The sequence below is a fragment of the Octodon degus genome, unplaced genomic scaffold, assembly GCF_000260255.1.
Source record: "Octodon degus isolate 3935 unplaced genomic scaffold, OctDeg1.0 scaffold00353, whole genome shotgun sequence".
In the NCBI taxonomy this organism is placed as follows: Eukaryota; Metazoa; Chordata; class Mammalia; order Rodentia; family Octodontidae; genus Octodon; species Octodon degus.
This window is the reverse complement of record NW_004524929.1, coordinates 818867-832241: the sequence shown is the minus strand read 5'-3', so window position 1 is coordinate 832241 and position 13375 is coordinate 818867. Positions and strand designations below refer to the sequence as shown.

General features: G+C 37.1%; 1 protein-coding gene across 1 annotated transcript in view; it reads right to left on the bottom strand.

Annotated features, from left to right (window-relative positions):
* Positions 1 to 13375, bottom strand: part of Atrx (ATRX, chromatin remodeler) — a 305544-nt gene that overhangs the window by 61072 nt on the left and 231097 nt on the right. Inside the window, exons 23-26 of the mRNA XM_023708369.1 lie at positions 10095 to 10225; positions 8675 to 8763; positions 8371 to 8543; positions 8215 to 8233 (exon numbers count right to left, since the gene is read on the bottom strand). Of these exons, the coding sequence (XP_023564137.1) occupies positions 8215 to 8233; positions 8371 to 8543; positions 8675 to 8763; positions 10095 to 10225 (412 nt within the window). The remainder of the gene's footprint in view (positions 1 to 8214; positions 8234 to 8370; positions 8544 to 8674; positions 8764 to 10094; positions 10226 to 13375) is intronic.

Here is a 13375-nt window from a genome sequence, read left to right as displayed (position 1 = left end):
AGAGAGAGAGAGAGAGAGAGAGAGAGAGAGAGAGAGAGAGAGAGAGAGACGCTTAAGGAAAAGGGGGAAGGGGGGTTGGAATAAGTGACATTTGACAGAAAACAAGAGACCCTGAGAATGCAAAGTATAAGAAACAGATCCTGGCTGGAGTCAGGGATAGGGAACTCAGCAATCTCAAGAGACTAAGTGACTGCTTAGGCAGAGTGCAGCAGCTGGGGAGCGATCCCCAGTGTGCTGTGCCAGCCCAGTCCCTGGGGCATGCTGAGACAGCAATTGAGACTGGGCATGGTGGCGCACACCAGTAATCCCAACACTTGGGAGGCTGTAAACAGAAGAATCACTACAAGTCCAATCTACATAATGTGACCCTGTACTAAATACAAAAAATAAAAAATAAAAAAAAAACAGACAGAATTGGAGATCACAGAGAAAAGGTCTGCAGGGCAAGAAACATTCATAATTTTACTACAATTCTGCAAAAATCAAAGAATTGACCTGAGAACTATCATTCTCTGTTAAATCATGTTGTTATTTTTCCCACACTTTTCATCATAAAGGATGCAAGCACAAAAAATATATATTTAAAAATTTAAATTAAGTAGTTTGAGTCAAAATAAAGAATGCAGGGGCTGGGGAGATAGCTTCGCAGTCTAAGTGCCTGTCTGGCTCATGCCAGGACCCAAGTTTGATCCCAGGTACCACATGCCATACTGGCCTGCTAGCATGCTGTGTGGTGCACACCTATAATCCCAGTGCTGAGGAGGCTGAGACAGGAGGATCACTACAAGTCAGAATTGCATAGCAAGACCCTGTATCAACAACAACAAAACATTAAAATTTAAAAAAGAAACTGTGGAATGAATTAAGTCCATGAACCGAGGTACCACTGTACATAGGTTGAATCTGACTACGTATTTTCTTTCCATTGCTTTATAATGCAAATTATTTTAATATTTAATATATCTTTGTTCTAAAATATTTTACATACTCAGAAAAGTATACAGAATGCAATGATTAGGTGTACCTCAAAATCTCAGTTTTATCAAATTTTAACATTGGTTAATTCTGATGAAGCTAAAGCCTAACCTGTAATCCTATCCAATCTCATTCTCTTGCTTCTAAAAGCAAACTAATCCCCTAAATTTTATATTTATTTGTATCTATATTTCTAATTTGAACACCAGGTTGCATATTTCTGAATCATATAAAAATACCACCATACACTTTATATCATTCTGCAAATTACAATGTCGCAAATTACTTTTTCACTTAATGCGGTTTCTCGCTCAAAGCAGGATTTATTCATGCTTGCCACTGAGCTCTCATTCAATGATTCTAGCTGGTATTCAGAATTTCACTACATGAATATATCATTACTTAGTAATTCTCCTGTTCGTAGGCACCTAAACTGCTTTCAATTTTGACTCCTATGACATAACTTAAATAAATTCATGATTTATTCAGTTCTATTACTTTTGTGTGTGTGTGCGGTACTGGGGATTGAACTCAGGAAGTTCTATTACTCTTGATCACTGTCCAATTTGTCTGATGCTGAGGACTGAACCCAGGGCCTTCTGCATGCCACCCAAGTGTTGTACTACTGAGTTACGCCCTCAGGCCAGAACACGCTCCAGTTTAATTAAGTTACAAATTATCTGGCATAAAGTTCTACCTACTATTTTTTCCTTGGAAGACAGTCTTACTGTGCAGTACAGGCTAAGCCTTAAGCTCACTATGTAGCTGCCATGCCTGGCAACTTACAATTTTTTAAATCTCACTTTTGACATACCTGTTTTGAAACCTTCATCCAATAGTTCTCATATCTGAAGTTCTTGAGTTCTATTTCAGGCTTCTTGTTTAGAGTGTTCTAACTTTCTTTAGGTTGACTGCTAACACTTTGTTTTATTGTAAATTTTTTCTACATTGTTTCCTTTGAGTATTCTATTATTTTTATTTCCATGTTATCTTCACTGTAATTGTGTGCTGCATTTTTATATAGACTTCTTCCAGGTATCCAACAGGATCACAGATCCATAATTACATTTAAGGTTACTATGTCATGAGACACATATAAATTACCAAATCTGAATCAAAAAGATAAAAATTCCAGATCAATATGAGTCAATGAATTTGAGGATGTAATTAAAACCCTACCAACAAAGAAAAGCCCAGACCCTAATGGATTCACGCTGAGTTATACAACAAATTTGAGGAAGATCAAATGCTGCTATTTCTAAAACTCTTTAATGATATTGAAAGGGACAATATGTCTAAATTCATTCCTGGAAAGAAGATTTACCCCAGGAGTAAAAGCAGACAAGGATCCAACCAAAAAAACTACAAGGAAATTTCCCTAAGGAAAATAGACAAAAAAAATCCTCAATAAAATACTGGAAAACTGAATGCAGCAAAACATCAAAAAGATTATACATCATTACCAAGTGGGATTTATCCCAGGTATGCAGGGATAGTTCAAAATACATAAATGGGAGGCAAGCTCTGGGAGAAAGGAGTGGAGTGGAGCTGAAAACAAAAAGAGATTAGGTTATGTCCTGCATGTTCCTGCTGCTTAAGATTTTTATTTATTTTGTTCTTCTTGTTGTTCTTCTTCTTCTTTGTATTTTAGGGAAGGGTCTACAGGGTGTTCATGGTCTCACTACTAGATCAGATTCCTGATCCATCTGTTTACAGCCTCCCAAGAGCTGGGATTAAAGGTGCGTACCACCACTCCCAGTCTCAATTGCAGGTCCCAGGGGTGGGGCTGGCAGGGCAGGCCTGGGGATGGAAGCCCCATCCCCTGCACCTGCTTACAGGCACTTTAATCGGCTGAGCTATTTGGCTGGCCCTTGCTTAGGATTTTAAAAACTGCTCTCATCTACTCTGAAATGGCTGCTTCTCTGTGTCTCTGCTGCTCAAAATTTTTCCAGAAACAGAACCTTGTCCGTTTTACTCAGAAACTCACACTATGCCAGCCTTATTAATGCAAATGGCCGTGCTGAAGTGTGGACATATTGGTATATGTCTAAGTTTTTCCAGTATGAATGGAGATGTACCAATAACGAGAATTCCTATTCTAACCAAACTCATGAGTAACTGGAACCAAGAGAGATACGACCTAAGAATATTGTGCAGCTGAAACCTTTGTCTTCCCAGTTTCAGCACTACTTTGAAACAACATATGATTCAAGCTACAACAGCAAAATGCCACTTTCAACCCACAGATTTAAGCAAGAGCCCCACTGGTTGCCAGGACATCAACCTGAACTGGATCCTCCTCAATACTAATGCACAGAGAAGTCAACTTATATGAATAGTTATTCAAAGCCTCAAATGAGGCATCACTTAGGCTATGCATGGGTTATAAATGCTCAATCATAGGATCCAGGGTTCCAATAAAAAATAGAAGCTTCACCTTCCAGAGTAGAATGTAAGAGAGAGCACATTCTAAGCACAACTAAAAATTTAGCTCACTGTAACACACTTTCACCATCTGAACAGATAAATCACAAGCCATAAAAAAACAAAACACATAAATGAATAAATATAATATACCATATCAACAAAGTCAAGGTAAAAAAAACTACATGATCATCTCAATAGATGCAGCAAAAGCATCGAACAACATCTAGCACCCATTCATGATAAACAAATTCCCTGCAGAAAATTAGGGTAGATGCTCTTTATCTCAATCTGCTTAAAGCCATCTATGACAAATCAACAGCCAACATCATATAGACAAAAATTAAAAAGCTTTTACTCTAAAATCAGGAACAAGACAGGGACAGACAGTGTCACCACTCTTACTCAATCTAGATCCAGAAAGATCAGCCAGAGCAATTAGACAAGAAATAAAAGGATTAAAAATAGGAAAGGAAAAAGTTAAATTGTCATTATTTGTGGATGACATATTCTACATAGAAAACCCCAAAATTTCCAGCCAAAGGCTTCCAGATGTAAAAAGCAAATTCAGCCACATAGCTTGATACAAAGTCAATACTCAAGAATCAATAGCCTTGGGGCTGGTGAGATGGCTCAGTGGTCTAAAGCACCTACTTAGAACAAGTTCAGCAAAGCACAGGGACCACGGTTCAATGCCCCAGCACCACATGCCAGCCAGCCCGCCCCCTGGTGGGCTGAGCTGGCCACACACACACACACACACACAAATAAATAAAAAAATTTAAAAAAAAAAGTAAAAAAAAAAAAAAAGAATCAATAGCCTCATTGTACATGACTAACAAATGCACTGAGAGAGAAACTGTGGAAACTAGACTTCTCACAATAACATCCACAAAAATGAAATCAACCTAACAAAAAGAACTCTACACTGAGCACTACAGCACTCTGAAAAAGTATATTAGAAAATGGAAAGACGGAACTTAGAAAAAATGGGGTATACAGATGAATGTCCATTTTGTATCTGTGTATTCAAAGTGGTTAGGATAGATATATAGTTACATTCTCTTAATGAATAGAATGATTTGTTCTAATGGTGTTTGTAAATAGGATCACAAGTCCGCATCTTGTACAGCAATTAACCACTAAGAAGAATATATGCAGTGTATTATTTGTTGAAAAATAAAAAAAATAAAAGAAAATGAAAATGGAAAGATATTCATTGTCTAGAGCAGGAAGAACTAATACAATGAAAATGGCCATACTTGCAAAACTGTTATACAGATGTACTACAATCCAGATCTAAATATACCAAACCTCATACACTCAGAGAAATCAATCTTAAAATTCATTTGGAATCAGAAGAGATCTAGAAAAGCAAAAGCAATTCTGGGAAACAAAGGCAAGACAAGGAATACAACAATCATTGACTTGAAATTATACTACAAAGCTAAAAATAGCAAGTCACCAGCAAAAAATCAGATGCATGCCACTGGCAGAGATGCAAGATCAATGCAACAGATTAGAAGATGCCGAAACAAATCCAAACATATTCAGCCACCTTATGTTGGATAAAGAAGCCAAATCCCTTCTCTGGAAAAAAAATAGCCTCTCTGATAAATGACACTAGAAAAACTTTTTCCACATGCCAACGATGGAAACTAGACCCAGGGCTGGGTGTGATGGCATAGGCCTGTAATCCCAGCACATTGTAGGCTGAGGCAGGAGGATCATGGTAACTTCACAACTAGTCTGGGCTATGCAGTAAATTCAAAGACAAACTACACAGTGAGACTCAGTCTTGAAAGACAGACAGGTCTCAGATCTGTATCTTTCAACATGCATTAGTCTAAAATCAAAATGGATCATATACCTAAATATTAAAACAGGGCCGGGGATATAGCTCAGTGGAATAAGTACCTGCCTGGCAAGTTTAAGGCCTTGAGTTTGATCCCCAGTACTAAAAAAAATAAAAAATAAATTTAAAAAAGTTAAAACAGATAAACTAAATCTATTACAACAGAGAATAGATAGATCTCTTTTAAGAAAGTGGGAAAGGCAAAGGCTTTATGAAAAAAATCCCAGTTGCACATAAACTAGCACAAAAAAAATCAACAACTGGGATCTCATGCTACAAAAAGCTTTTGCACAGCAATGGAAACAACCAACAAAATGATAAAACAATCTGCAGTATGGGAAAAATTTTGCCACCTATTCCTCAGAGAGGTGTCTGATAGTAAGACTGTATAAAGAACGTGAAAAAGATCAGAGTGCCCAACTTTAAAGACCAAATCCAAAAGTGGGCATCTGAAATGAATAGACATCTCTAAGATAAAGAAGTAGGAACTACAAAAAAATGTGAAAGGGCCAGTAAGATAGCTCGGCAGACTAAGCACCTGCTTAGGCAAGAATAGGGATGGGGATTCGATCCCCAGTACTGCATGCCACGCTGGCCCTGGCCCCAGGCACGCTGAGCCAGCGACCGAGTCAGAACATGGTGGTGCATGCCTGTAATCCCAGCACTGGAGAGGCTGAAAACAGGAGGATCACTATGAGTCCAAGCTGCATAGTGAGACCCTGTGCAAAAAATAAAAGAAAAAATATATATGCATACGTAATATGTATATGAAAAATGTTCAACATCACGAGTCATTCAAAAAAATGCCTATTACAACACTGAGATTTCATCTCACTCCATAAAGAATGGCTACTATCAAGAAATCTTTCAATAACAAATACTGCAGGGCTGTGAGGAAAAAGGAACCCTTCTCTGCATTTGGTGAAAGTATAGACTAGTGTAACTACTATGGAAATCATTGTGAAGTTTCCTCAAAAAACAAGGACTAGAGGTTCTATTCAACCCAGTTATTACACTTCAGGGTATTTTCCAAAAAAAAAAAATTAAGAGCATCAAACCACAGCGATATATTCAGTCATGTTTACAGCAGCATAGTTTGTAATAACTAAATCTTGGAAACAACCCAAATGTCCATCTATGGATAATGTGTTTGTTTTTAAATACTTTAGTACCACTCTGCCATGAAGAAGGATAAGGTTGAGACCTTTCAGGTAAATTGATGCACCTTGAGACCATATTCTTAAGTGAAATAAGTCAGACACCCACGTGTAAGTAGTGCACTGTTTCTCTCATATGAGAAACCAAAAGTATAAATAAGGACCAGAATGTATAATAGACATAGGGCAACTGGAAAACATATTCCAATGAGAAGAGAAACAAGAGAGGAGGAGAAAGGAAATAAAAATGTGAGCAAGAAATGGAAACAAAAGCTTTTGTAAATAAAGAGAGGAAGAAGAAGCAAAAGAAAAGATAAAAGAGGATTTTTTTTTTGAGACAAGGTCTCAACTATGCAGTTTGGGCTGGCCTTGTGCTCCCCTTTGTAGCCTCCAGGCTGGCCTCAAACTCGCAGAGATCCTCCTGGCTCAACCTCCCAAGTGCTGGGATTACAGGTGTGCGCCACCAGGCCTGGTTCTAGGGCTGCATGGTGGGCACCTGCATCCAGGGCCAAGACAGTACACCCAGGGATCTGGGTCTGAGACCACACAGCATGTGGGGCCAGGGATTGAACTTCAGTCCTTGTGCTTGCCAGGCAGGTGCTTATGCCTCTGAGCTATCCCTCTGGCCCTTGTAGTTTAATTTTTAACACTCTTCTGACTTTTTGGGAAAAAAATAGGGCTTGTGGTTAGATTGTCACCTGTCTATGTAACAGAGGTACTAAAGAGAAATGCTTAACAAGAAATCACCAAGTTGGTTCTGTTGCAGACCAAGAGACCAGTCAGTCTTGACCACAGGATCATTTGGTTGACTTGAAAATTACTTTTCACTACAACTCCCAGTTGCCAGATATTCATCAAAGCCATTACACAGTTCTCTCTTCAGATATTTGAAATTTCATATATTCTGACACTTGAACCTAGCTTTAAAGCTCCAAGACAGTCAGACTGTACTAGGAGAACATAAAGGCTCAACACTAATCTGTATATATGTATATATGTACAGATTAGTATATATTAGAGAGAGAATTTAAACTGATGGAGAGTTCAATCTAAGAGTTTTTACATGAGAGGGAGAAAAGGTAAATAAATAAATGCAATACACACTGTACATGATACAGACGAAACTAAGAGTAGTTAACAATTATAATAATTACAGGTCATGAATTAGAGAGCCAGCCAGATAGCTCAGCAGGTTAAAGCACCTGCTTAGGCAAATGCAGGGGCCAGAGGTTCAATCCTTGGCCTGATGTGCCAGCCTCACACCCAGGATGTGCTGAGACAGTGAATGAGACTGGGCGTGATGACAAATGCCTACAATCCCAGCACTTGGGAGGCTGAAAAGCAGGAAGGATCACTATGAATCCAACCTGTGCAGTGAGACCCTAAAGACCCTGTACTAAATACATTTTTTAAAAAAGAATTAGAAAAAAGAGTAAATTACTGAAATTAGTTTTATTACTTAGAAACAACTATAAGTACACTTCCCTCCCTGAAATGTTTGCAATCATTTCTATATAGTCAATTGTAAATTCATAGTGGATTGTGATTACTTAACTTGGTTTGAATCTTAATTCTACCACTTATTTATACAACTAAAGATATCAAGTACCTTACAAAGTGACTCAAGAACTGTTAGCCTACACACAGTCAGAATAACAGAGCTTAAGTATATACATTCAAAAATAAATATTAGTTTTAACTTTTTTCCTTTCTTCACAAATAACACAAAAACACTTTCTAATAATTAAACATTCATTGGATATCTGTTGTAATTATATGTACTGGAGCATCTCAGACTCTTACCAAATGAGGAATGAAGTCCCTTTGAATCAAATAATAGGACTAACAAATGATGAGAAAAAGCTCTAATAATTTAATAATAATTTAGAGCTCTAAAAATAATTTAGAGCTTTTTCTAAGGCAATGTGCCATAATAAAGGCAACATGCATTAGACTCACTTTCTTCCAGCTTCAAGGAAACTGAAGGGTTATTTCCTGCTTCATCTACATTTCCTTCACCACCTCCACGAGATCTTGAATTCCAGACTTTGATCACTTCAACATCATTGTCGCTTCCACTTCCACTTGAGCTACTATCCTTTTTGCCCTTTTTCCCTTTTGCTTTCTTCTTTCTAAAAAAAGAAAAAAGAAAAACATCAGGACACTAGGAACGCAGAGTAAAGATAAAATCAATTACCAAAGGACAATCAGCAAGTAGAAGTTTGAAATGTGTGAGCTCAGGACACAAAAATATTCAATTTACTTTGTATAATCATCGGAGCTTAAACTCATGGAAGTTTCATCAGAATCTGAAGCTATAAATTCATCCATACTATCTTCATCAAAGTATCCCTGGAGGAAAAAAAAAAACAAAAACAAATGTTTTAATAGCTTGCTTCAGTGTATATTGGAAATTATAGGGTTTTTAATACTCAATCTTTTATTTATTTTTATTTATCAATTATTTATTCATTTATTTATTTTTGGTGGTACCAGAGATCGAACTCAGGACTTTGTCCTTGCCAATCAAGCACTTATTCCACTGAGCTATCTCCCCAGCTCCTGGAAATTACAATAATGTTTTACTTCACTTAAGGATAAATGAATTGACATAAGAAAGATTGAGGAACTATCATAAGCTGGAGGAAATAAAGATCAACAGAAGACTAACTACAGAATGTGAAGACATGGGAAGAAAGAAGACATAAGTAGAAATAAAGACAAGGTCCAAATAAAACCCATTGTTTAGTTAATGGTATTGGACCAAAGTTAATTTCTTAACTTTTCATCATTTATTATGGTTATGCAAGATGTTATTTATGTATTTGGTATAGGGTCTCACTATGCAGCTTGAACTCATAGTGATTCTCCTGCTTTCAGCCTCCACAGCACTGGGATTATAGGCATACACCACCATGCCTGGTCTTGGTGACCAGCTCAGCATGCCTGGGGGCGAGGCTGGTACATGTGGTCCTGGGGAATCAAACCCTGGTCCCTGCGCTTGCCTAAGCAGGCACTTAGTCCACTGAGCTAACTCATTAGCCCTTATGTAAGATGTTAACATTAGGGAAAACTGGACAAAAGGTACAGGGAAACAAACATCTATTTTTGCAACATTTCTGTATGTTTAAAAAATTATTTCAAGTCAGGCATGGTAGTACATGTCTATAATCCCAGAATTCAGAAAGATTGCCTCAATTTCCAGGCCAGCCTGGGGTACATAGTGAGATCAAGGTCAGCCTGCATAACAAAGCAAAACCCCATCTCAAAAACCCAGGAAAAATAAAATTATTTCAAAATAAATATTTTTTATTTCTTTTTTGAGACACAGTTTGGCTACCTGGCTTAGGTTAGCTTTGAACTAGGTGCCCCAGAGTGACCTCCAATTTGAAATCCTCCTACCTCAATAGAAGAACATTTAAAACTCCTTCCACAATCATAAATGCATTCAAGATCAATACAAATGAACTAGAAATGAGTTAAAATAATTAAGATATAAAATGTATATGTACCAATTCTGAGATGAATATAATTATTCTGTACAACAAACAGATGAATAAAAAGGGGTTGTTTAATGAAATACAAAATTGCTTCTAGTATTCAGTAAGCAAAAACTGCCCTTTTCCCAAGGTTATTCTGCCCCCAGTAGACACCTTTTAAGCAATCTTGGGAATATGGCTTACCTTATTTTCTTTGCTAATGTAGTCCAACTGTAAACACCAAGGGTGAGTCCAGATTCGACTTAACATCTGAAAATCTTGGAAAAGTTTTGCACCTGCTTTTCCTCTTCCACCATCACTGCTGTTACCTACTCCTGCTCAAAAGAAAAAACAGCTGAAGAGACAAAGATTTCCTTTTTCAACTATGATGTTTCTAAATTAGGCGTTTTAGTCATACCCTGTAAAGCTGTAGAAAATGGCTTAGAATAACATTTGAAACTTGTGAAATTATAAACAAAATCCATTACACAAATTATGATGTATTTTTAAAATACATTCTAATTTTTAAATTTTTTTATCATATTCTATAGGGACTTAAAGTTCAACATATCAATACTTGATGAAAAATACCTGTTCCATGTTATGCCTAAGATGTTTGATATTCAGACAGATAGTAAGGTTAAGCTTAACAGCCTAGGTTGTATGGTAATAACAATAAGCTTGTCTTCTGGATGGTTAACAACCTAAGTTTGCAGACCACATTAGAGAAAAAGGAGGGCCGCAAGGAAAGCCAACATTTTGGCCCTAGCCTTCCAAGGTCAATTAAGACTCAGGACATATGAGAACTTGTACTGTTACATCATGTAACTCGGTAGTCCCAAATTTTCTGATCAAGGAGATTATGGGGCCAAAGAGGAAAGTGATCGATGATGTAGAGTGTGCCTAAAGAGAGTCACATGGAGAGAAAACATTCTCTCAGGCTTTCACAGAGAGCACAGTGGCCAAGCAATGACCGTGACTGACATTGACAAAGGTTCTACAATCTGAGGTACAGGATCTCAGGATAAATCCTGAGGGGATTTCACTGACCTTATCAGACCCAAAAGCTACAACTCTTGTTGCATAGGTCCTGCATTACCTTGGTCTTTATCATCCAGCAGAAAAGTATAAAAACGAAGTATAAGAAGTAAAGTCATGCTGTTATGTTGAGCTGTAGGGGACTCAGGTCAACAATTTCTGACATTGCCAGTCAAGCGGAAGACCCAATATTATTATGGGCTACTGGACTCTTAGAATATTTGGCTGAGTTTACACACCTATAATATTCAAATAACGGTACTTAACAAAAAAAGGGGATACAGATGAATGTCCATTTTGTATCTGTGTATTCAAAGTGGTTAGGATAGATATATAGTTACATTCTCTTAATGAATAGAGGGATTTGTTCTAATGGTGTTTGTAAATAGGATATCATGTCCTCATCTTGTATAGCAATTGACCACTAGGATGAAGGTATGCAATGTGTTAATTATTGAAACTGTCTTACCAATTTGACTTAAAACTGTCTCTTTGCTATGTTTCTCAATAAAATTATGAAAAAAAAATAAATTATGATATTAAAAAGAAATTCATCAGTAGAGCTTAGAATGCTTTCACTATTCACATAAACTTATGATTTTGAGTAAGGCAGCTGTTCTTTTTTTTTTTTAAAAGAAATTACCACAATATCAAGAAACGTAGTGGCATTTTATGTACCTTTGCTGGCTTGACTTTCTAAAAATGATGAACTGCTATCTTCTTTTATAAGTTCTCTGTATTTATCTGAAGAAAACTTTATTACCTTATCTTCATGAACCATGTAACAGAGCCTCATAGCTTGCTAACAAAGCTACTTGTCAAACAATGTCATATTGATGCTGAAACAGGAATATCAGCATTTTCTAAAAATGTTAATACCGAGGACTTCTAGTCAGCCTGAACCAAGACATCGTGTTACCTGGTGCATTCCCAAAGTCTAGACACCCAGTATGTTCAGTCATAACTTCCCAAAGTCAGTGAGCTATCGCTTTTTGATATGTATTATATAGTTGTCTGCCTATCTCATTTGTTGTTGTTTCAGTTGTAGAAGCAAATGGTATCTTTGTGAAATCACAGGGAGTATCACTGTACACATGTTGTGACATGTATATGTGAAAGTTGTAATGCATTCCATCATGTAGCCTCCTTTTTTAATTTTACCCCTTCACTTAGTACAGTGGCCAAGCTGACACCTAAAGCTCCACCATTTATATTAAGTTCACTTGTATAGTTTTGAACACTGGATCCAGATTTTATATTGGCAGTTACTGAGGCCAAAAGCAATATATTGTAACAGAATTCATAAATATTTTTGACAAATCAGTCTATATTTTATTTAAAATAAAAAGACTGAACCTGTACCTCTAAATAATTTGATCAAGGGCCGACAAGATAGCTCAGTGGACTAAGCACCTGCTTAAGCAAGCGCAGAGACCAGGGTTTGATCCCCGGTACCACATGCCATACCAGCCCCGCCCCTGGGCAAGCTGAGACCAGGCGTGGTGGCACACACTTATAATCCCAGCACTGGGGAGGCTGAAAACAGGAGGATCACTAGAGTCCAACCTGCACAGTGAGACCCTGTACCAAATATATAATAAATATAATATACATATATTACATAATATCTATTATATAATACATATAATAAAATAAACTGAATATACATTTCATTAAAATAAAATTGTCCAACAGTAAAATGCAAGAGAATGACCAAAAGAAAAAAATAAGTATAAAGCATCTATTTCTAGCCTCAAATTTTTTTTTAAGTCTTTTGAGGTCTAGGAATTAGATTCAAGGTTTTATGTAAGCTAAAGAAGTGCTCTACCAGTGAGTTACAACTATTGCCCCACTATTCATTTTCTTTGCTTTTTTGTTTTTATTTATTTACTTATTTGCCACAAGTGGTACTACACACTTTTACTCCAAGTCACAAGTTTGAGCCCAGCCTGGGCAATTTAGTGAGATTCTGTCTCAAAACAGGAGAAAAAGGGAAAAAACAACCACCAAAAGAGAGCTAAGGATGTAACTCAGTATAAAGGTCCTGGGTTCAATCCTTAGTATAGAATAAAAGAAAAAGTTAGCTGAATTATTAAATTGTGTTTTTGTGGTACTGGGGACTGACCTGAACCCAAGGCCTTCCAACTGAACTATATCCCTTATTTTTGTTTCTTTTGAAAGGGGGTGTTCCAAGGACACTATCTTGTCTAAGGTGGACTGCAACTTGTGAACCCTCTGCATCATCCTTGCAGAGTACTGACATTACAGGTGTTCACCATACAATGTAACCTGATCAATTAGCAAGTCTTGACCAAGAACATTTAATAGCAACATAAAAAATACAAGGCAGCTTCAGTTGTACACTCTGTAATCCAAGGTATACACTTGGGAAGCTGAGGAAGGTGGATGCCTAGTTCAAGGCCAGCTTGGGGAATTTACTAAGACCA